Source organism: Rhinoraja longicauda, chromosome 42, assembly GCF_053455715.1.
Source record: "Rhinoraja longicauda isolate Sanriku21f chromosome 42, sRhiLon1.1, whole genome shotgun sequence".
Taxonomy (NCBI): Eukaryota; Metazoa; Chordata; class Chondrichthyes; order Rajiformes; family Arhynchobatidae; genus Rhinoraja; species Rhinoraja longicauda.
The window spans coordinates 11,263,776-11,286,890 of NC_135994.1; the positions used below are offsets into that span (position 1 = coordinate 11,263,776).

A 23,115-nucleotide genomic window follows, 5' to 3' on the forward strand; every position below is an offset into this window, starting at 1 on the left:
GAATCACATCTGATCGAGCTACAGGTGCTTAGGGTTGCCAACTGTCCCGTATTAGCCGGGACATCCTGTATTTTGGGCTAAATTGGTTTGTCCCGTACGGGACCGCCCTTGTCCCGTATTAGTAGGGTTGCCAACTTCCTCACTCCCAAATAAGGGACAAAGGGTGATGTCACCACCTTACGCCCCACGTGACCTCACCCAGCCAGCAGCCACGTGCTCCTGCTCCACCAATGGCTATGCAACCTCCGTTAGGCAGCGCCCGGGCCGGGTGGCCGCCATTGGTGGAGCGGGAGCACGTGGCTGCTGGCTGGGTGACATCATCTTGTCCCGTATTTGGGAGTGAGGAAGTTGGCAACCCTAACCGTGCTACTGACAGTACTTACCCCATCCAAGGACATAGTACCAGAATAACTTCTGCTCCTCCACAAACACAGCCACGATGATGAGCGTGTGCAGGTACACCCCTTCACACAGCATCCAGAAGTAATTGCAGCCAATCAAGTACATGTGAACGAAGAGTAGTATCTTACAGCCAACCTGCAGACGAGAGACAGACAGAGACATCAGAGGCATCGGTTGCGAATCGCAGCACCGAACATCAATCGAGGGAGCGCAGCAAGCATTGCCGGAGTCGGGAGGGCCAGGGAATCCGTAGAGAAAGGGAGAGGAGCTTGTACACCCACTGGGATAAAACCTCCGGCAATTGACTTCAGAGTCGGGGAGCTGTGTCAATGTGTTATTTGCTGGGGAACCAGGGATCAGTTCTCCTTAAATAAGTTTAAAAGGAGCTCACAGATGCAATCGTAACAGAAAGGCCACATTGTTTATGAAGCAGAGTACAAGCTAGTGGCTAGCAATGTCTGCAACTACCTCAGGAGTGTATAAAAGGGACTCCAATCCATTATCCAAACCGTGATATACTGGTGCTAAACTAATTTCTTTTACTGCAGTCAGAGATTAAAAAAAGTGCTCAACCCACTCTTGTTCCTCGGCCATTTTTTCTGCTTTTGTTTACTTTTTTTTGTTTTTAAATAACTTTATTTACATTTCAGATGTAAAAGGTATCTTCACTGTCCTGGTTGCACTCCACATACTGGGTGCCCACCAGTCCCAGGAGCCCTCCAGAGAGCCAGTGGACATTGTGACAGGGACATAACCTGGGAAGAGGGGCAGGCAGTCGGCTCGGGCAGAAGCCTGGCTCAGCTAGGCACAGGAGCAGATGCTTCAAACACACAGACTGGTGCTGCAACCTCTCGCACTCCACGTGTAGATGGCACAAGGCCGCAGAAAGGGCAGGTGGCTAGGGAGTCCATGAATCAACTTAACACCCGCTGCACGGAGCTGCTCTGTGCAACACTCTACCCCAGGTTCCTACCTTAAAAGGAGTTAAAAGGGGGTGTCCAGAACCAGGGGCCACAGTCTAAGAATATAGGGGAGGCTATTTAAAACTGAGATGAGAAGAACTTTTTCACCCAGAGGGTTGTGAATTTGTAGAATTCTCTGCCACAGAGGGCAGTGGAGGCCAATTCACTGGATGAATTTAAAAGAGAGTTAGATAGAGCTCGGGGCTAGTGGAATCAAGGGATATGGAGAGAAGGCAGGCACGGGTTACTGATTGTGGATGATCAGCCATGATCACAATGAATGGCGGTGCTGGCTCGAAGAGCCAAATGGCCCCCTCCTGCACCTGTTTTCAATGTTTTCATGTTTCTATGAATGGACACCTGTGTGAAGATACCTCCACTGGGGTCCCCTCTTACCCACAGCCACTGTGTGTCTGGAGGGCGGATGAGGGCGAGGGAGTGGGTACATCAGCAGCCCCATCAGGAAGCACCTCCACGCCTCATGGAGCAACACAAAGGTATTTCCAAGAGATGCGTCATGCTGTGGAGGACCGGGAGGGTTTCAGGGCCTGAGTGGGGACCAGTCCCTTGGGGATCTCCTCCCCCACCGTCCAGCTGGTTCTTTCACCGGCCGCCCTGCAGCCAGAGTGCCTCCTTCCACAGATTGGCGAGCGCCCTGACTGGAGGCGACCAGGTCCCAGATTCTGAAAAGGGCCCAGTAAAAGACAAGCGATTCCCACAGAGCTGATGCTGGCTGTAGGGAACTGCATCATCCTCAAGGCAGCATCCTCGATGGAGGCCATGCAAAGCGACAGAGGAATGGCCAACAAACGGGTGGCTCTGCAGGGTTTGGAGATGGAGAGTCATCACCTGGGTAGAGACCAGTTTGTGACTGACCTTAATTGGGAAACTCAGAACCACAACAGAGACTCAGAGCTTCCTCTTGGCCCAGAGAAAATTCTCCTGGATCTTGGTGCCTAATGCAGGAAGTGGGGCTAAAGTGAGCAACCGACCAATACCACAGCATAGTGGATTGGGAACTGCACTTGGCCGCAGTCCTGTCCAGCACCCTAGCTGGATGGTGATTTTCACTTCGAGTTCCTGCCAGTTTGCCAGCGAGGTTTTCTCTGTGGCACTCAGTTAAACTCCCAGACAGAGGAGGTGCGTGGCGCTCCACGCAAATGGTCTCATCTCTTCAAGCAAGGAGTCCACCTGCCACTGACCTGTCGAGAGACTGGAACATTTTTACCCAAGAGATCCTAGTGGTGGATGCAGTCAGAAAGATCTGTTGACACGCGTGCATTCTCCGCAGGTCAACGGGATCTGTGCCCATGATAGATACGTAGTTGCTTTAGGCCAACAGGATCATGTCCACTCCTGGCCCAGAGCCAGACCCATCAACCTCTGAAAATGAGGACACAGGAAGGGCACCGCGCAGATGGTATACAGCTGCCTGGATAGCGGGCATCCCTGATGCCAATATACAGGGTGGCACAGTGGTAGAGTTGCTACCTTGCAGCACCAGAGATCTGGGCTCAATCCTGACCACGGGTGCTGTCTGTACGGAGTTTGTATGTTTTCCCCGTGACCTGCGTGGGTTTTCTCCAAGATATTCAGCTCCCTCCAACATTCCAAAGACGAACAGGTTTGTCCCCATTTAGGCCATGAAATTCTCCCGGTCCCGCACAGCATGAGGTATCTCTTGGAAATGCTTTTGTGTTGCTCCATGAGGTTTGTAGGTTAATTGGCTTGGTGTAAGTGTAAATTGTCCCCAGTGTGTGTGGGATAGTGTTAGTGTGCGGGGATCGCTGGTTGGTGCGGACTCGGTCCAAGGTTGACTACTAAAAATCCATGGGTGCATGAATTCCTGCAAGATTCTCCATCTTTGTTCCTGCTCCACTAGAGACTAACATATAACATATAACATATAACAACTACAGCATGGAAACAGGCCCGTCCGGCCCTACCAGTCCACGCCGACCATTCTCCCTGACCTAGTCTCATCTACCTGCACTCAGACCATAACCCTCCAATCCCCTCCTATCCATATACCTATCCAATTTACTCTTAAATAATAAAATCGAGCCAGCCTCCACCATTTCCACCGGAAGCCCATTCCATACAGCCACAACCCTCTGAGTAAAGAAGTTCCCCCTCATGTTACCCCTAAACCTTTGTCCCTCAATTCTGAAGCTATGTCCCCTTGTTGGAATCTTCCCCACTCTCAAAGGGAAAAGCCTACCCACGTCAACTCTGTCCGTCCCTCTCAAAATTTTAAAAACCTCTATCAAGTCCCCCCTCAACCTTCTACGCTCCAAAGAATAAAGGCCCAACCTGTTCAACCTCTCTCTGTAGCCTAAGTGCTGAAACCCAGGCAACATTCTAGTAAATCTCCTCTGTACCCTCTCCATTTTGTCGACATCCTTCCTATAATTTGGCGACCAGAACTGCACACCATACTCCAGATTCGGCCTCACCAATGCCCTGTACAATTTCAACATTACATCCCAACTTCTATACTCGATGCTCTGATTTATAAAGGCAAGCATACCAAACGCCTTCTTCACCACCCTATCCACATGAGATTCCACCTTCAGGGAACAATGCACAGTTATTCCCAGATCCCTCTGTTCCACTGCATTCCTCAATTCCCTACCATTTACCCTGTACGTCCTATTTTGATTTGTCCTACCAAAATGCAGCACCTCACACTTATCAGCATTAAACTCCATCTGCCATCTTTCAGCCCACCCTTCCAAAAGGCCCAAGTCTCTCTGTAGACTTTGAAAATCTACCTCACTATCAACTACTCCACCTATCTTAGTATCATCTGCATATTTACTAATCCAATTTGCCACACCATCATCCAGATCATTAATGTAAATGACAAACAACAGTGGACCCAACACAGATCCTTGGGGCACTCCACTAGACACTGGCCTCCAACCTGACATACAATTGTCAACCGTTACCCTCTGGTATCTCCCATTCAGCCATTGTTGAATCCATCTTGCAACCTCACTATTAATATCCAACGATTTAACCTTCTTAATCAACCTTCCATGTGGAACCTTGTCAAATGCCTTACTGAAGTCCATATAGACAATATCCACAGCCTTGCCCTTATCAATTTCCCTGGTAACCTCTTCAAAAAATTCAAGAAGATTAGTCAAACATGACCTTCCAGGCACAAATCCATGTTGACTGTTTCTAATCAGGCCTTGATTATCCAAATAATTATATATATTGTCCCTAAGTATCTTTTCCATTAATTTTCCCACCACAGACGTCAAACTAATAGGTCTATAATTGCTAGGTTTACTTTTAGAACCTTTTTTAAACAAAGGCACAACATGCGCAATGCGCCAATCTTCCGGCACCATCCCTGTTTCTAATGACGTTTGAAATATTTCCGTCATAGCCCCTGCTATTTCTGCACTAACTTCCCTCAATGTACTAGGGAATATCTTATCAGGACCTGGAGACTTATCCACTTTTATATTCTTCAAAAGTGTCCGTACCTCCTCTTCTTTAATCCTCCTAATTTCCATCACTACTCTACTTGTTTCGCTTACCTCACATAATTCAATATCCTTCTCCACGGTAAATACCGAAGAAAAGAAATTGTTTAATATCTCCCCCATTTCTTCCGGCTCAGCACATAGCTGTCCACTCTGACTCTCTAATGGACCAATTTTATCCCTCACTATCCTTTTGCTATTGACATATCTGTAGAACCCCTTGGGGTTTACTTTTACATTACTTGCCAAAGCAGCCTCATATCTTTTTTTCGCTTTTCTAATTTCCTTTTTAAGATTCCTTTTACATTCTTTATATTCCTCAAGAACCTCATTTACTCCCTGCCGCTTATATTTATTGTATATCTCCCTCTTTTTCCGAACCAAGTGTCCAATTTCCCTGGAAAACCACGGCTCTTTCAAATTATTATTCTTTCCTTTCCACCGAACAGGGACATAAAGACTCTGTACTCTCAAAATTTCACCTTTAAATATCCTCCATTTCTCTATTATATCCTTTTCATAAAACAACAATTTCCATTTCACTCCTTTTAAATCCTTTCTCATCTCCTCAAAATTAGCCTTTCTCCAATCCAAAATCTCAACCCTTGGTCCAGATTTGACCTTCTCCATAATGATATTGAAACTAATGGCATTATGATCACTAGACCCAAAGTGCTCCTCAACACATACCTCCGTCACCTGACCCATCTCATTTCCTAACAGGAGGTCCAACACTGCCCCTTCTCTGGTAGGCACCTCTACGTATTGCTGCAAAAAACTATCCTGCACACATTTTACAAACTCCAAACCATCCAGCCCTTTAACAGAATGTGATTCCCAGTCTATATACGGAAAATTGAAATCACCCACAATCACCACTCTGTGCTTACTACTAATATCTGCTATCTCCTTACATATTTGCTCTTCCAATTCTCGTTCCCTATTTGGCGGTCTATAATACACCCCTATAAGTGTTGCTAAACCTTTCTCATTTCTGAGTTCCACCCAAACAGCCTCCTTAATCGAGCCTTCTAGTCTGTCCTGCCAAAGCACTGCTGTGATATCCTCCCTGACAAGCAATGCAACACCCCCACCTCTTGCCCCTCCGATTCTATCACATCTGAAACAATGAAATCCTGGAATATTTAATTGCCAATCGCAACCCTCCTGCAACCATGTTTCACTGATCGCCACAACATCATACTTCCAGATGTCAATCCAGGCTCTAAGCTCATCCACCTTTCTTACAATGCTCCTAGCATTAAAATATACACATTTAAGGGACCCATCATTTCTTATTCTCAGTTTATTTCTTTTCCCTTCTTTCTCTCCTACATATTGGGTCTGAGTGTTTCCCTTTTCTGCCTCCTGCCTCACACACTGCCTATTAGCTATCTGTGTTTGAGTCCCTCCCCCCAACCGTACTAGTTTAAAGTCTCCGCAGTTATTTTAGCAAATCGCCCCGCCAGGATATTGGTTCCCCTCGGGTTCAGATGCAACCCGTCCTTTTTGTACAGGTCATACTTCCCCCAGAAGAGGTCCCAATGATCCAGAAACTTGAAACCCTGCTCCCTGCACCAGTTCCTCAGCCACGTATTTATCCTCCACCTCACTCCATTCCTATTCTCACTATCGCGTGGCACAGGCAGTAAGCCTGAGATTATTACTTTGGAAGTCCTTTTTTTTAACTCTCTTCCTAGCCCCCTGAATTCTCCTTTCAGGGCCTCTTCCCTTATCCTACCTATATTGTTGGTACCTATATGTACCACGACCTCTGGCTCCTCTCCCTCCCCTTTCAGGATATCCTGGACACGCTCAGACACATCCCGGACACCGGCACCAGGGAGGCAAACCACCATCCGGGTCTCCCGACTGCGTCCACAGAAACGCCTATCTGACCCCCTCACTATAGAGTCCCCTATTACTACTGCTCTCCTCTTCCTTTCCCTACCCTTCTGAGCAACAGGGCCGGACTCCTTGCCAGAGGCCCGGGCACCGTCGTTGCCCCCAGGTAGGCTGTCCCCCCCAACAGTACTTAAACAGGAGTACTTATTTCCAAGGGGTACAGCCACCGGGGTACTCCCTAGTCCCTGCCTCTGTTCCTTGCCCCCCCTAACAGTGACCCACTTGTCTACCTCCCGTGGTCTAGGAGTGACCACCTCTCTGTAACTCCTATCTATAACCTCCTCACTCTCCCTGATCAGACGGAGGTCATCAATCTGCCGCTCCAGGTTCCTAATACGGTCCCTTAGGAGCCCCATCTCGTCACACCTGGCACAGATGTGGATGTCTGGAAGACTATCAGACTCCCAGATTCCCCACATCTGACACCCAGAACAAAAAACTGCCCTGGCAGTCATACTCTCCAAACAAAGCCCCGCGCTCGGTTACTAAACCTACCGCCCGGCCGCTACTCCAACCGCTCCAACCGCCCACCCAAAAGAACTGAGTGATCTCCTGGGAGAGGCGAAAAACCGGATAAAAAACCCAGGCCAATTTGGGAAAAAATCCGGGAAATTCCTCTCCGACCCCAAGCTAGGCGATCGAAACTAGTCCGGGAGATCACACAGGTCTTACTCCTTACTATCCCCACACAATCCCCACACACTACTTCCCAAGCAACACAGCTTGGTGCTGCTTGCTGCTGCTTGCTACTGCTGCTTGCTGCTGCTGCTACTGCTGATTGCTGCTGCTTCTGCTACTGCTGATTGCTGCTGCTACTGCTGCTTGCTGCTGCTAAATTTGCCACTGGTTGAGACTGTCCTTATAAGGTCCCCAATGGAATCCACAGCACAGGCCTCGGCCCAGCTTCAGGTTGTTATTATATCCTCCACCCTCACTCAACCAGCCACTTATTCATTATGGTTCATTATGTGTTTCTTTCAAAATATATTAATATTAGATGCGCAAGTGAATGATTCACAATTAATAGTCAAAATTCCTACATGTGTATACACATGGCACAATAGTCTGCAGGAATTAGGTTAGAATCTCAGTGCAGGAGCATGATACGGTATGGCAGGAGTCTGCTAACCAAATGTACCTGTATCCTTCCTGGGACAGCTAGCTGATTAGTCCCATTTGCACGAACCTCCCACGTCATCGGCTCTTCAACTATTTTGTTAGTTCCCCCTTCCACCACGTCCACATCCCTTCCTATCACTCTAATCTCCTCCAACCTGACCTCTAACACACCCCAAATATTAATTGCTCCACTGTAGACTTCTAATTTAGTTTAGTTTAGAGATACAGCGCGGAAACAGGTGCTTCGAACAACCGAGTCCACACCGACCAGCAATCTCCGCACACTAACACTATCCTACACACACTAGCCAAGCCAATTAAACTACAAACCTGTACGTCTTTGGAGTGTAGGAGGAAACCGGAGCACCCGTAGAAAACCCACGCAGGTCACGGGGAGAACGTACAAACTCCATACAGACAGAACCTGTAGTCAGGATCGAACCCAGGGTCTCTTGTGCTGTAAGGCAGCAACTCTACTGCTGCGCCACTGTATCCAACTTCTGAGGCATCGGATAAACCACCTTAAACCTCTCCACCTCTCTCCTTCGAGATGGTTTCTCTTTGACCAAGTTTTTGATTATCTGATTCATATATCTTTCTGCACCTTGGTTTCAGTGAAGGTTTCACTCCAGTGAAGTGCCTTGAGATATTTTAGTTTGTAAATGCAAGTTATCACTGCTGTGGATTTTGAGGAACAGGATGGTGTTAAGCACCCTATGTTTCTGCACTTCTGCTTCCACTACCCCTTGCTTCCTATTGTAATCCAACCCAAAGTTAGCTCAGTATCTTTTTGAGTAATTTCTTTATCTGCGGCAAGATTTTAAGAGGAGTCTTAAATTCAAAATTCTTACTGTTGTATCATTTGATATTACTCACTGCTTTCTTCCCAATCTGCTCCACACCACCTCTTGCCTCACAATCCCCTCACCCTGCCCCATAGAAACTATCAACCAAACTGTGTCCACATGGTACAAAGGCCCTGTTTGTCATCCAGTGGTTGGAGAGGGGTGTTGGGCTCAGATGATGTGGGGGCCTGCTTTATTGTGCCTCAAATGGATCAAGGTTTTGTTGGCTTGGAACAGAATTCATGGCCTCACACAAGGGTGTGCTGAGAAGGTTGCCTTTGCATTTCAGCGCAATCCTTTAGCGCAGCTTGGAGATGTGCAAGCAAGGGCGGTGCTTGAGACCGTGACGGAGGAGCAGGAGAGTTTCCCAGAGTTGAGAGGGAGCCCCGCACTCAAATGGCTGCTCATGTTCCCATCACACAGCGCTGCGCATCAGGAAACCACAGCACGATGAGCTAGTGCCAACTGTTTTCGTTTTTTTTAGTGATACAGCGCGGAAGCAGCCCCTTCGGCCCACCGAGTCCGCGCCGACCAGCGATCCCCGCACACTAACGCTATCCTACACACACCAGGGACAAATTACATTTATACCAAGCCAATTAACCTAAAAAAAGTTTTACGTCTTTGGAGTGTGGGAAGAGAGAAAGCCCGGGGAAAACCCACGCAGGTCACGGGGAGAACGTACAAACTCCGTACAGACAGCACCCGTAGCCGGAGATGGAACCCGGGTCTCCGGCGCTGCAAGCGCTGTAAGGCAGCAACTCTGCCGCTGCGCCATCGCACCACCTGTTCTAATTGGTTTAACGATCAAACAAATTGACAGGTCAAGCATCGCATCAAAGGGCTTGGTCTCAGCTCTCACTGACACGGACATTTCTCTGAAAGCAGTGAAAACTTACAGGGTTCCTTTCCACCAGTTCCTTGTTGTTTGCCACGGCAGTCAGCCAAATGATGGTGACTATGGAGTTGAGGATGTACGAAACAAAGAGGCTTTTGTGCAGTGAGATTCTCTGGCAGCTGAGGCTCCTGGGGCGAGAAGTGAAATATAGTGTTTTAGGGTTACCCTGAAACAGTTTTCCATCCCTGTCTCCACAATAAGCACTGGTTGTAAAAAGGATATGGCGTTAACAATCAGAGCTTTAATGCAAAGAAACTGCAGAGGCTAGAAATTGGAAATAAAAGCAATAAATGCTGGAAACATTCAGCAGATCAGGCAGCATCTGTGGAGCAAGAAACAGAGCCAACGCTTCTCATGACCTGTCATCAGAACTTTTTGGGCAGTGTAGCGGTAGAGTTCCTGCTTCATGATGCCAGGGATCAGGGTTCAGGTGCACCACACTCCCTCGGAACTGGGACCCTGAGAAAACCAGCGTGTTTTAAGTTGCAGAGATGCGAGTGTGGAGAGACCAAGAGAATGGCTATGACAGGGTGGAGATCGAGCTGGTCCACAGACTTAATAGATGGATCAGGGCAGTTAGAGAGGGAGGGAAAAAAACAGAAGAATATGTTGGAACAATGCAGCTGCTGGGAGCTCGAGACAAAAAGGGAAGCTGGAAAGAACCAGCTGATCAGGCACCATCTGTGGAGAGAGAAAGTGAGTTAAAGTGGATGACCTTGTATCAGAACTGGCCGGTTCTGACACCAAGCTGTAAAAACCGGTTGTCTGAAATTGTTGGATTCAGTAACAAGTCCCAAAGGCTGCAACAGACCCAGACAGAAGATGAGTTTCTGATCTGCTTAACTGTACTTCAAAACTTTTATATTTGATCCTGACCATTTGCGCTGCTTGCAAAATGTCGCCACATTGCGCCACCACTTTTTTTCCCTCTATCGGTCCTCAGGAGTGACCCTGATCTTCCAGTTGCCTGTTAATTTAATCCTCTATCCCACTCTCTCTTGGGCATCTCTGTCTGTGACCCCCCCCCCCCCACACTACTCTAATGAAGCCCAACACAAGCCCGAAGAACAGCACCTCATCTCCCACCTGGGCACGATGCTCCCACCTTTCTCCAGTGGAATATCCACAGAATTAACATTCACCAAAGTGACAGAGTTCAAGGCCTTGCAGGAAATTGTGTAAAAGAAAATTGTTGCCAACATCATATCCACTCCAGAATATTTCTCTCTTGAGGACGACTTAATGCTAGTGAAAAAAAAATAGCTTCCCCTTAGGTGAAGATTTCGAAGCAGAAAATAGCTTCTCTGGCACGTCACCTCCCTGGTTTGAATAACGGGAAATGGTTCTTGTGATCATCTTTGTCCATTTGATTACACTGTAATAGAATGAACCTCTTGCTGTGTTTTGTTGTCTGGAGTGTGTTGCTGACTGGAAGTCAGTCAGTGAGCTGGTCAGGATGTGTGGACCCTGCCCTCAAGGTGACAATTAGCAAGAGAACGTGGCTTCATGTCCGGGTTCAGAAACATTCATCCACAAAGCAGGGATTGAAATACAGTAGATTGAGTGCAGACTTTGTGCTCTCCTGAGATCACCCTCTCCGAGTTAGAAAATAACTTTGTAAAACGGAGTTTTTCCTGATGCTTGGGCTGTGTCACCCTTTCGGCATCACAGATTTAGCTTAGTTTAGTTTAGTTTAGAGATACAGAGTGGAAACAAGCCCTTCAGTCCACCGAGTCCGCACCGACCAGCGATCCCTACACACTAACAATGTCCTACACACACTAAGGACAATTTACAATTTTACCAACCCAATTAACCTACAAACCAGTACATCTTTGGAGTGTGGGAGGAAATCAGAGTTCCCGGAGAAAACCCACGCAGGTCAAGGGGAGAACGTGCAAACTCCGTACAGACAGCACCGGTAGAATCCGGGTCTTTGGCGGTGTAAGGCAGCAGCTCTAGTATTGCGCCACCTTGCCGCCACAAAGGTAAAAGCAAACTTTTGGTAGAAGACTTTGAAAGTGTACACTTACTTGAAGTGGAAGAAAATGCAAAGGGAAATCAATAAGCACGTGATGGAGATTCCATGTCCTGTCATGGCCACATAGTAAAGGTTCAATGCCATCTGGAGATGCACAAACACAAAAGTTAGATAGAAAGCCATCGACGTACAGAGAGGCAGATCAATGCAACAAGGTCATATCACTAACGCTTGGGGCCTCCGTTACCTCAATCACGTTGGGATTTGGATATGAGAACAAAGACAGTGAGTCAGCGTTGGAGATGAACGCCATCCTGTTCTCATCCAGAGACGCGAGAGCAGCCTCAACAGGAAGCAGGTTTAGTTTAGTTTAGTTTAGAGATGTGGGTACAGGAAATCGGGCTAGTTTGACACTGCACCATTGAGATAGATGCCTTCTATGTCTTTCATGTTTTTCAAAAAAAATTGTTAACATATTAACATTTTTCTCATTTCAGTATTTACAAAATGCACACAAAATTAAAATGCGGCCATCCCTATTCAGGATGCAGCACCCACTGGTTCCAGGTCTTTGCAGAGCCCTAGATACCACATTCGCTCTTCACATTCACCCGGCCATAGATGTATCCCTGAAAGTGGACCAGGGAGCCGGCTCTGGTACATATAAATACGTGTAACCTGCTCCACGATAGAAAACAGCCAGCGCTGCCGTCGCAGCTGCGGCTTGCCTGCAGTCCGTCTGTCTTTTGTGTTTTTTGTTGTTTTTGTATGAATTGTAGTTTTAATATGGTGTAGTGTTTGTATGTTATGTTTGGGGGGGGGTGGGAGGGAACGGGAACTGTAAAATTCTCTCTCCCGAACGGAGACGCGACCTTTGTTTCTGTGTCGTGTCTCCGTTCCCGCTGCGGCCTACCAGCGGCCATGCACCTGGGACCACCTGGGGCTCTGGTTCGCAGAGCCAGTGGCCTGGACTCACCACCTGCGGCGCTGGCTGCCTGCGGATGCTGTGGGAGCCCCGACCGCCCCGACGTGGCAACGACAACAGCCTGACCGCGGGAGAAGACGGCAGGGGACGAGAAAAGACATTGTGGCCTTCCATCACAGTGAGGAGGGGACTGGAGGAGACTCACTGTGATGGATGTTTCTTTTTGTTTGGTGTTAGTTTGTGATTGTATGTGTTATTGCATTTTTATTGATTATTCTTATTGGTTTTATTGTTCAACTGTGGGTAATGTTTCATTTCACTACACATTTATGTGTATGTGACAAATAAACGACTATTGACTATTGATATTGATTGTGAGCAATTTTGTGTCCCACATCTGAGGAAGAATGTTCTGGCGCTGGAGAGGGTCCAGAGGAGGTTTACGAGAATGATACCAGGAATGAAAGGGTTAACATATGATGCGCATTTGACGGCACTGGGCCTCTACTCGCTTGAGTTTGGAAGGATAAGAGGGGATTTCATTGAATAGTTAATGGCTTGGATAGAGTGGATGTGGAGAGGATGTTTCCACTAGTGGGAGAGTTTTGTGTCTTTTTTTATAAACCAGGATCTGCAATTCCTCGTGTCCGCAGGGAACAGATGAATGAATTGAAAGAAGGGAGGTGGCAGAGAACAAGATGGTGCAAGACAAATTGGAAGGAAAATAGTTGCAAATAATCTTTTGTGGGATGAATGTTGTTTGTTGTGAGCTGGAGATGAACACAACCACCTGACAGTCTTTGCCAGGTTTGAACTGAGTTTCTCACCGTCTGCTTCTCCCTCGTGTACACCTCACACTGGGTATAGTTTGACCACGTCCGGTTACTCATTGGGTGTTGGAACCACTTTCCTTTTTCAGTGCAAATCTTGGTTACTTTTTCTGAATAAGACAAGGGTTACACTGTTAGCTCTCGTCAAGCAAAATATCGGCCTCAATGCGCACAAAGCAAAGGTAGGCGGGATGAGGTAGCCGCACAGAGTAATCGGCAAAATCCAATATTTATAGCAGAGCTGGACACAAAAAGCTGGAATAACACAGCGGGTCTGACAGAACCTCTGGAAAGAAGGAATAGGTGATGTTTCGGGTCGAGACCCTTCTTCAGGCTTCATGAGAGATTTACCTCTCTCAGTAGCTGAGCCAGATGATGAAATGATCATGTCTGAAGAAGGGTCCCGACCCAAAACGTCATCTTTGCTCCAGAGGTGCTTCCTGACCCGCTGAGTTGCTCCAGCATTTTGTACCTATCATCGGTTTAAACCTGCATTTGTAGTTCCTATCTACACATTCAGAGCAAGGCATTGAGTCTGGGAGACCAAGGTCATTAATAGGAGGAGACTTAGGTAACGGAAACCAACACTCACATCTGGCCTGTAAAATCATTGTCCCTGACAGTTTTTAGTTAACCTTTTGGTATCCTTGAGGTGTGTTAAGTGGAATATAAGCAGATAATATTAGAGTTAGAAGCAATTGGCCTTTGTGCTGTCTGGACAAGTGGTTGGAAGATCATGCTGGAGTTCACTAGGAGACCAAGGCTGACAAACTACTCTCTAAGTAGCTGGGCCAGGTAATGCAACTGGTGGCTCTCAGATGTGGTGATGAGGGCCAAGCATGTCTTCAGAAATTAAGAGCAGCATTAGGAGGTAGAATTGGGTGTCCCTACTGTGCATGTAGGATATGACCCACTGCTGTTGATGAAGGCACTCTGAGGTTGATCATTCTGGAGCTGACAGTGCCCTGGGAAGAGCTTATGGAAGAAGCAAATGAGAGCGTATGGAAGAAGCAAAGTACCAGGAGCTGGTGAAGATGTGCCAGGACAGAGGCTGGAAGACACGCTATGAACCCATAGAGGTGGGCTGTAGAGGCTTTGCAGGATGCTCACTCTGCAAAGTCTTCAACCAATTGGGCATTACGGGGCTGGCAAAGAAGAGGGCCATTCAATCCGCAAGCGAAGCCGCAGAGAAAGCCACTAGATGGCTTTGGATTAAGAGGGCTGATCCGTGGGCGGTTGCTGCTGGGACGCAGGTCAGGGCCTGATCAACCCCGGCTGGGTCGCCTGGGCGAGGGTGTCTGATGTTGTGAGATCTGAAACACCCGTTGACACCAGGTCACATCACTGAGGATGCATCCCAGTGCATCCGGAAGATGTATCTTGCACATTGAGGAAGTCTATGGATGGGACCAAGAGTAACTTCTTGGGGACTCCAGGACTTTTGGAGTGGGGACAAGAAGAGAAGGCATTGTGACTATGTCAGGGTAGACAACAGTGGAAGCAGCTGTACTACACAGCTAGCCTTGGTGGAGTATAGCATCACGGTCCATTTCAAAGGTTGCAGACAGGACCAGAAAAAGTAAAAAGGACAAAGCTACATGGTCACAGTGTAGAATCTCATTCGTTCCATGGTAACAGAAAATTCTGAATAGTTTATCTAATACCTTGTAATTTTGTTTTTAATTCATAGAATTCTGTGTTGCTAGCGATGTTGCCAGCATTGATCACACATCCCTAATTGCCTTGCAGCAGCCACAGCCATGCAGCGAAGGCTCTTCCACAGCAGTCCCCAATTACATTTTATCTGTTGGCTTTGTTGTCTCCTTCTCCAAGCTAACAATGACCTATTCTACATTTTCCTTGAACTCCATCTCTTTTGATGTCTCGTTTCCACACCTTAATGCTTCCTGATCTCTGTGTCTCCGTCTCCCCTGACTCTCAGTCTGAAGAAGGGTCTCGACCCAAAACGTCCCCATTCCTTCTCTCCAGAGATGCTGCCTGTCCCGCTGAGTTACTTCAGCATTTTGTCTATCTTCGGTGCAAACCAGCACCTGCAGTTCCTTCCTGCACCTTGCACTTCATCTGTTGGATGGTGCGCTGCAGCTGCCCAAATCCTTATTGTGTTCCATCGTTCATTTGGCAGGGTCAAGAGAGTCTAGAGTGTTTTATTGTCATGTGTCCCGGATAGAACAATGACATTCTCACTTGCTGCAGCACAACACAATATGGAAACATAGTACACAATATGATAAACGAGAGAGAAAAAATAGTTGTGTATATATACACATACCCACAAGTACAGACACACACACACATATACACTGTATATATATATATATATATATATATACATACACATACATATATATACACACATATATATATAAAATATATTCAAAAGACATACAATAGCAGTGCAATGATCATAATAATAATAATAGTCTATGTAGTTCAGAGCATATTTGAGGTTGTAGTGTTTAATAGCCTGATGGCTGCAGGGAAGAAGCTGTTCCTGAACCTGGACGTTACAGTTTTCAGGCTCCTGTACCTTCTTCCCGATGACAGGGGTGAGATGAGTGCGTGGCCAGGGTGGTGTGGGTCTCTGATGATGCTGGCTCCCTTTCTGAGGCATTGACTCCGATAAATCCCTTCGATGGTGGGGAGGTCAGTGCCCATGATGTGATGGACTGGGCAGTGTTCACAACCTTTTGCAGTCTTTTCCACTCCTGGGCGTTCAAGTTGCTGAACCAGGCCGTGATGCAACCAGTCAATGTGCTCTCCACTGTACACCTGTAGATGTCCAAGAGAATCCTCTCTGACACACCAAATCTCCGTAATCTTCTCAGGAAGTAGAGGCTTTGATGAGCTTTCTTTATGATTGCGTCAGTGAGCTGGGTCCAGTACAGATCTTCAGAGATATGCACACCCAGGAATTAGAAGTTTTTGACTCTCTCCACCATTGGATATAAACAGGATTGTGGGTCCTCATCTTTCCTCTTCCAAAGTCCACAATCAGTTCCTTGGTCTTACTGACATTGAGAGCCAGGTTGTTGTGCTGGCACCATTTGGTCAATCGGTCGATCTCGCTTCTATACTCTGACTCATCACCATCTGTAATTCGTCCAACAACGGTGGTGTTGTTGGTGAACTTGACGATGGAGTTTGCACTGTGTCCGACTACACAGTCATGAGTGTAGAGTGAGTAGAGCAGGGGGCTGAGCACGCAGCCTTGAGCTGCTCCCGTACTGATTGTCAATGAGGAAGAAGTGTTGCTGCCAATTTAAACAGACTGTGGTCTGTGGATGAGGAAGTCGAGGATCCAGTTGCAGAGGGATGCGCAGAGACCCAGTTCCGTGAGCTTGGTGACAAGCTTGGAGTGGATGATGGTATTGAACACCGAGCTGTAGTCTATCAACAACAGCCTGACGTAAGTGTTTTTATTGTCCAAGTGGTCCAGTGCGGAGTGGAGAGCCAGTCAGATCGCATCCTCCATTGACCTGTTGTGACAGTAGGCAAACTGTAGTGGGTCGAGGTTCTTGTGGAGGTAGGAGTTGATATCCAACATAACCAACCTCTCAAAGCACTTCATCACTGCAGACGTTAGTGCCACTGGTCGATAGTCATTGAAGCACGTCACCTCTTGGTATTATTGATGCCCTCTTAAAGCAGGTGGGAACCTCAGACCTCAGTAGTGAGAGGTTGAAAATGTCCGCAAAAACCCCAGGTTTATGAGAACTCGACCGGGTAGACCATCAGGTCCAGGTGCTTTCTGAGGGTTCAGCCCCCCGAAGGATCTTCTGACATCGGCCTCTGTGACTGTGACTGTATGGGGGCTCGGGAAGGCACATCAGTGCTCTCCCTATCAAAGGGTGCGTAGAACGCATTGAGCTCGTCAGGGAGTGATGCTTCCCTGTTGCTTGAGCTGCCTCCTGGTTTTGCCGTGTAGGAGGTGATGGCATTCAAGCCCTGCCACAGTTGCCCAACATCCGCCCCATCCTCCAGCTTTGAGCGGAAGTCCCTTTTGGCCTTTTTGATGGGCTTGTCAAGGTGGTATCTGGACTTCTTATAGACCTCTGCATCACCAGACCTGAATGCCCGGGATCTGGTCCTCAGAAGAATGCGGATCTCCTGGTTCATCCAAGGCTTCTAGTTTGGAAACACTCAGAAGGTTTTTGTAGGAACACAGTCCTCCACACATTTCCTTATGAAGTCTGTAACGACTGTGGCGTATTCATTCAGGTCCGTTGCCGAGTCCTTGAACATTGCCCAGTCTCCTGACTCCATTCAGTCCCATAGTTGTTCCTCTGCCTCCCCAAATCATTTGTGGCCATCACTGTGTCATTTTACTGAGGAGCTATGTATAGGTTTTCCAATTGTACTGTATGATATCACAATTCACAAAATGATGATGATAACTCAGACCTTTTGTTTCATAAGGGGAGACTGGTAGTTGACTGCCTTACCCGTATAATCAAAGCTCCGGAAATAGTTAGGGCAATGCTGCACAGAGGTTGATCCAGCAGGAGTGTCATCCCAACACAGCCATCCATCCCAAGTACGGGTGCAGTAGGAACCTGTGGAAAAGACTGCTTTAATCTCCACTTTCTGCCTTTCTCACTGGTTCATTCAACGTCTCCTACTTTTTCACACTGAACACCGAACTTTCCATGCTGGACAATCTTCCCTCTGCATCATAGCTCTATAGTAGGACTGGCCCCAGGTACTTAAGCATGTAAACCAGGCAGACACACGAGTGGGGAACTAGATGTCCCAGGCGAGACATTAACCCGAGGCTGTCAAGTGGCTGTAAGACAATCCAGGGGTCCTATTTGAAGGTATTATCCCCAGTGCTTCACTAAAAGCAGGTTATCCAGTTATACCCTCCATTTTTATGTAGGATCATGCTATGCCCAAAACTGCATGCAACTGAAGAGCATTTAATTTTGTGATCAATTTTGAGACATCTGAGATAAAGGCATTTTCTCAGGCTCACTCTACTATATTGAAAAGTAAAACTCTGCTTTGCATCTTACATTTAAAAAAAAATCAGATTTACTCTATGTCTTGCTTTCCAATGATCTTATAGAGGTGTACAAAATCATGAGAGGAATAGATCAGTAGACGCACAGTCTCTTGTCCAGAGTAGGGGAATAGAGGACCAGAGGACACAGGTTTAAAGTGAAGGGGGAAAGATTTAATAGGAATCTGAGGGGTGACTTTTCACGTAAAGGGTGGTGGGTGTATAGAACGAGCTGCCAGAGGAGGTAGTTGAGGCTGGGACTATCCCAATGTTTAAGAAACACTTAGGTACATGGATAGGACAGGTTTTAGAGGGATATGGGCTGAACGCTGGCAGGTGGGACTACTGTAGCTGGGACATGTTGGTCGGCGGGGGAAAGTTGGGCCAAAGGGCATGTTTCCACGCTGTAAGACTCTATGATACAAGCTTTGTAAAACTCAAGGAAAAAGCCACTTTAGCCTCTACCCACGATGTTGGCACACTAATAGCGTGCATCGCACAGTGGGTGGTGGCTGTGTGGAACCAACTGCCAGAGGAGGTAGTTGAGGCAGGTACTATAACAGCATTTAAAAGACATTTGGACAGGTACATGGATAGGAAAGGTTCAGAGGGATACAGGCCAGACACAGGAAGTAGTGCAGATGGGTCATCGTGGTTGGGCCAAAGAGCCTGCTTCCATGCTGTATGACTTTATGACACATTAACACCATTCATCAATCAAAAAAGATCTTGCTGAGAACAAGACACAATTGGGAATGAGGAAAATGTAAATTAGATAGTCTCCACGTAAGAAGCAGAGACTGTGTCATGCCTTCAGCACAATACAATATTCCAAGGCAATTCTTTGCAGTGAAGAAAATATGAAAATTGGTAAATGATGGATCTGTTGACCAAATCTGGGCCTGAAGGGTAAAAGGCCAGGGTGACAACCCAATGTAGCCAGTGCCAGTGTGAAAGGACAGCGAGTCAGCTGCCTGTATCACACTCTTTACATACAGAATACAGAGCTTTATTATCATTCGATACCGAGATACCGAACAAAATTACATTTCCAGCAGTCACAGAACACAACAAAAAAAAGAACACAAGACACACGACCCCAACACAAACATCCATCACAGTGACTCCAAACACCCCCTCACTGTGATGGAAGGCAACAAAACTTCCCCTCTCTTCCCCCATGCCCATGGACAGACAGCTCGACCCCTACCGAGGCGACCGACTCGCACAGCCCCCGCAAGGGGATGGAAGGCCCCGCGGCTGAGCCGCACCGAGCGCTGAAACGTCCCGCGGCCATACCGGGTAACGGAAGGCCCCGCAGCCGAGCCGTACCGGGCGATTGAAGGCCCCGCGGCCGAGCCGCACCGGCCACTGTTAAGTCCCGTGGCCGAGCCGCGCCGGCGATGTTAAGTCCCCCGGCCGAGCCGCGCCGGGCGATGGAAGGCCCCGCGGCCGAGCCCTACTGGGCACTGTTAAGTCCCGCGGCCGAGCAGCGCCGGCGATGTTAAGTCCCCCGGCCGAGCAGCGCCGGGCGATGGAAAGCCCCGCGGCCGAGCCGCACCGGGCACTGTTAAGTCCCGCGGCCGAGCCGCGCCGGGCGATGGAAGGCCCCGCGGGCGATGGAAGGCCCCGAGCCGCGCCCCGAGGAAGAGACCTAAAAAAAGAAAGGTTTCCCCCACCCCACCCCCCACACATACACAGCCAAAAACAAAAGCAAAAACCATCCCAACACCAACACACAAACAAAAAGGGAAAAAAGACAAACAGACTGCCAGCGAGCCGCAGCCGTTAGGTGCCGCCACGTTAAATTCCTCATATAATTTAACAAACGAGAATATGTTGCGCCTGTTCAGTTTAAGATTGGTTCTAAACTGTGCCAGGTTAACTAATGTGTGTGTACATACCTTTTGTTTCATAAGGTGGGTCCCTGATGATTTTTAAGTAGCATTTATATTGTGCTGACATTATTGTGGTCCGTGATTCAGTCAGTAATGGGGGCAGACTCGCTGTTCCTCCATTGGGTTGAATTGTGGTGTGTACACAGCAGGCTGACTGGAAAGAAAAAGCATTTCTTCAAAGCCCAGCTCTTCAATGCCCTTCATGAACTGTTACGCAGTTGTAATGCTTGTATCTCTATTTCATTGACTTGCATGCTGCAATTTGTCATATTTGCTAAGTTTTCTTCCAAAGAGAAAGCCCCCACTTAATATTTCACAACACAAAGCAGAACTAGTTAAATATGAAAATAAGGCAGCAATGATAGACACAAAACGCTGGAGTAACTCAGTGGGACAGGCAGCATCTCTGGGGAGAAGAAATGGATGACATTTTGGGTCGAGACCCTTCTTCAGAGTCTGAAGAAGGGTCTCAACCCGAAATATCACCCAATCCTTCTCTCCAGAGATGCTGCCTGTCCCGCTGAGTTACTCCAGCATTTTGTGTAAACCAGTATCTGCAGTTCCTGCGTACACAAAGTAAGGCTGCAGTTGGTTTGTAATTTACTTGTTAATTGTTTTGCTGCTGAGTCAGGCCGACCAACACACACAGTTTCAGGTTTAATCACCCCCAGTACTGAAGTCAAGATCCCTGAAGAAGGGTCTCGACCCGAAACGTCACCCATTCCTTCTCTCCCGAGATGCTGCCTGACCTGCTGAGTTACTCCAGCATTTTGTGAATAAATCAATCTGTGTAACAGTCTCTTGGACGGCAGCTTGAAAATCCAGATGAGCAAAATCTCAACACTAAACGAAAAAATCAATTACATTTTCCAAACATAATTTTCCACCTATAAAGCCACACTGACATATGTTTCTTAATAGTAGATTCCAGCATTTTTCACAATGCCAACTAATAGGCCTATCTTTCTCTGAGACATAATAAACCCAGAAACACTCAGCAGATCAGGTAGCAGCTTTCGAGAGAGAAACAGTTACTGTTTTAGGTACATCAACCTTTGTCAGAACTGGGACAGGGTTTGGAGAAGGTATGCAACGTGAGTACAAGTTCAGCCAAGCGAATTAGTGTGTTGGTGCAGGATAACTGGCTGTGCCTCTGTTTCAGGTAGAAGTGGACGGCCCTCAAACCATGTGACGTGGATGGAGCTGTGGAGGGATTGTACATTTGTGGTGAAAATGAACCACAAGATTTCCTTGGCTTCAAGGAAAAGGGAAACTGTTGCAGCTCTTTCTCAGTTTTGATGAAGCGTCCCCAACCGGAAACATTAACCGTTTATGCCTCGACAGATGCTGGCTGACCTGCCGAGTGTTTTTTGCTTTTATTTCAAAGTTCTAGCATCTGAAGTTTTTTAAATTAGTTTTCTCATGTCTCCCCTTCCTTGAAAAGTATGGGAATGGATGTTGAATCCAGGGCATTGTGGCAGAAACGTTCATGGATCCGTAATCTCTATTCAAATGATCAGGTCCAAGAGATATGTTCTCTTTACATTCTCCAGAGCTTCATTTTTTTTGTTACCGCAAGTTGTCTGCAGTCATTAAAGACAGAAAATTACTTGCAAATGTTAAGCTGAAAGAATTGGTTATGGTCTCAAGGGAACAATAGATAAGAACCAGCAAGAGCAGTCAGTATGACAGTGATTTCTGAGATGACTGCACACTATAATAACACTGATAATGTGGCACCCATGGGATTTTATGGATGATTAGATGTTACTTCTATTAATGTCACTGCACACTTTTAACTCACTTTTTTTCATTTTATGGTAATACAATATATAAATATTATCCAGTAATATAATATAAACTTTCCAGTGAACTGTGAGTTTAAAGGGAGCAGGATAGAGGGTTCGGAAGAGTCTCAGAAGACTGTGAGAACAGAGGTCCCAGTAAGTTTAAAGGGAGCGGGAGACTGGGATCCCAGCGAGTTTGAAGGGAACACGTCTGGGGCCCTGGTAAGGTTAAAGGGAACGTGAGGAATTGGGGCCCTGGTGGGCTTATAGGTGTATAAGTTAGTTTGGTATTAGTTTAATATTGTCACGTGTGCTGAGATACAGTGGAAAAACTGTTTGCTAACCAGGCAATTCATACCATATGTGAGGACAATCAAAACCATACACAAGTACAGGAGGTAGTGCAAAGAGAAAAATATCAGAGTATTGAATATAGTGTTAAAATGTTATAGTGTTACAGTTACAGAGAGGTGCAGATAACAACAGGAGAGAAGCTGTTCCTGAATCTGGTGGGACATGCTTTCAAGCTTTTGTATCTTCTACCTGACTGAAGAGAGGAGAAATGGGAATGACCGGGATGTAAATGGTTCTTGATTATGTTGGCTGCTTTCCCGAGATTGCGTGAAGTGTAGATAGAGTCGATGGGTGGGGAGAGGTTGGTGTGTGGTGGACTGGGCTATGTCCACCACTTTCTGCAATTTCTTGCGGTCTTGGGCAGAGCTGTTCCTAAACCAAGCTGTGGTGCAACCTGATAGGATGCTTTCTATGATGCACCTGTAGAAGTTAGTAAGTCATTGGAAACATGCCAAATTCCCTTCATCTTCTGAGGAAGTAGAGGAATTGGTGTGCTCTCAGTCGCAGTGTGGTTGGGCCAGGACAATATTTATGCCCAAGAACCTGAAGATCTCAACCAGCTCTACTTCAGCATTGATGCTGACTGACACGTGTACACCACCCCCTTTCCTGAAGTCAATGACTAGCTCCTTCATCGGTTGATATTGAATGAGAGGCTGTTGTCTTGACACCATGTTACCAAGCTCTCT

At 47.1% G+C, this 23,115-nt stretch overlaps 1 protein-coding gene across 2 annotated transcripts in view; it reads right to left on the reverse strand.

Annotated features, from left to right (window-relative positions):
* LOC144612067 (calcitonin gene-related peptide type 1 receptor-like) overlaps positions 1-23,115 on the reverse strand; it is a 55,120-nt gene that overhangs the window by 11,131 nt on the left and 20,874 nt on the right. For both annotated transcript variants that reach the window (XM_078431609.1, XM_078431608.1), the window contains 6 exons: positions 20,292-20,439; positions 17,831-17,941; positions 13,365-13,477; positions 11,665-11,756; positions 9,633-9,759; positions 384-537 (listed from right to left, as the gene is read on the reverse strand). In XM_078431609.1, the coding sequence (XP_078287735.1) occupies positions 384-537; positions 9,633-9,759; positions 11,665-11,756; positions 13,365-13,477; positions 17,831-17,941; positions 20,292-20,352 (658 nt within the window). In that variant the 5' untranslated portion in view covers positions 20,353-20,439. The remainder of the gene's footprint in view (positions 1-383; positions 538-9,632; positions 9,760-11,664; positions 11,757-13,364; positions 13,478-17,830; positions 17,942-20,291; positions 20,440-23,115) is intronic.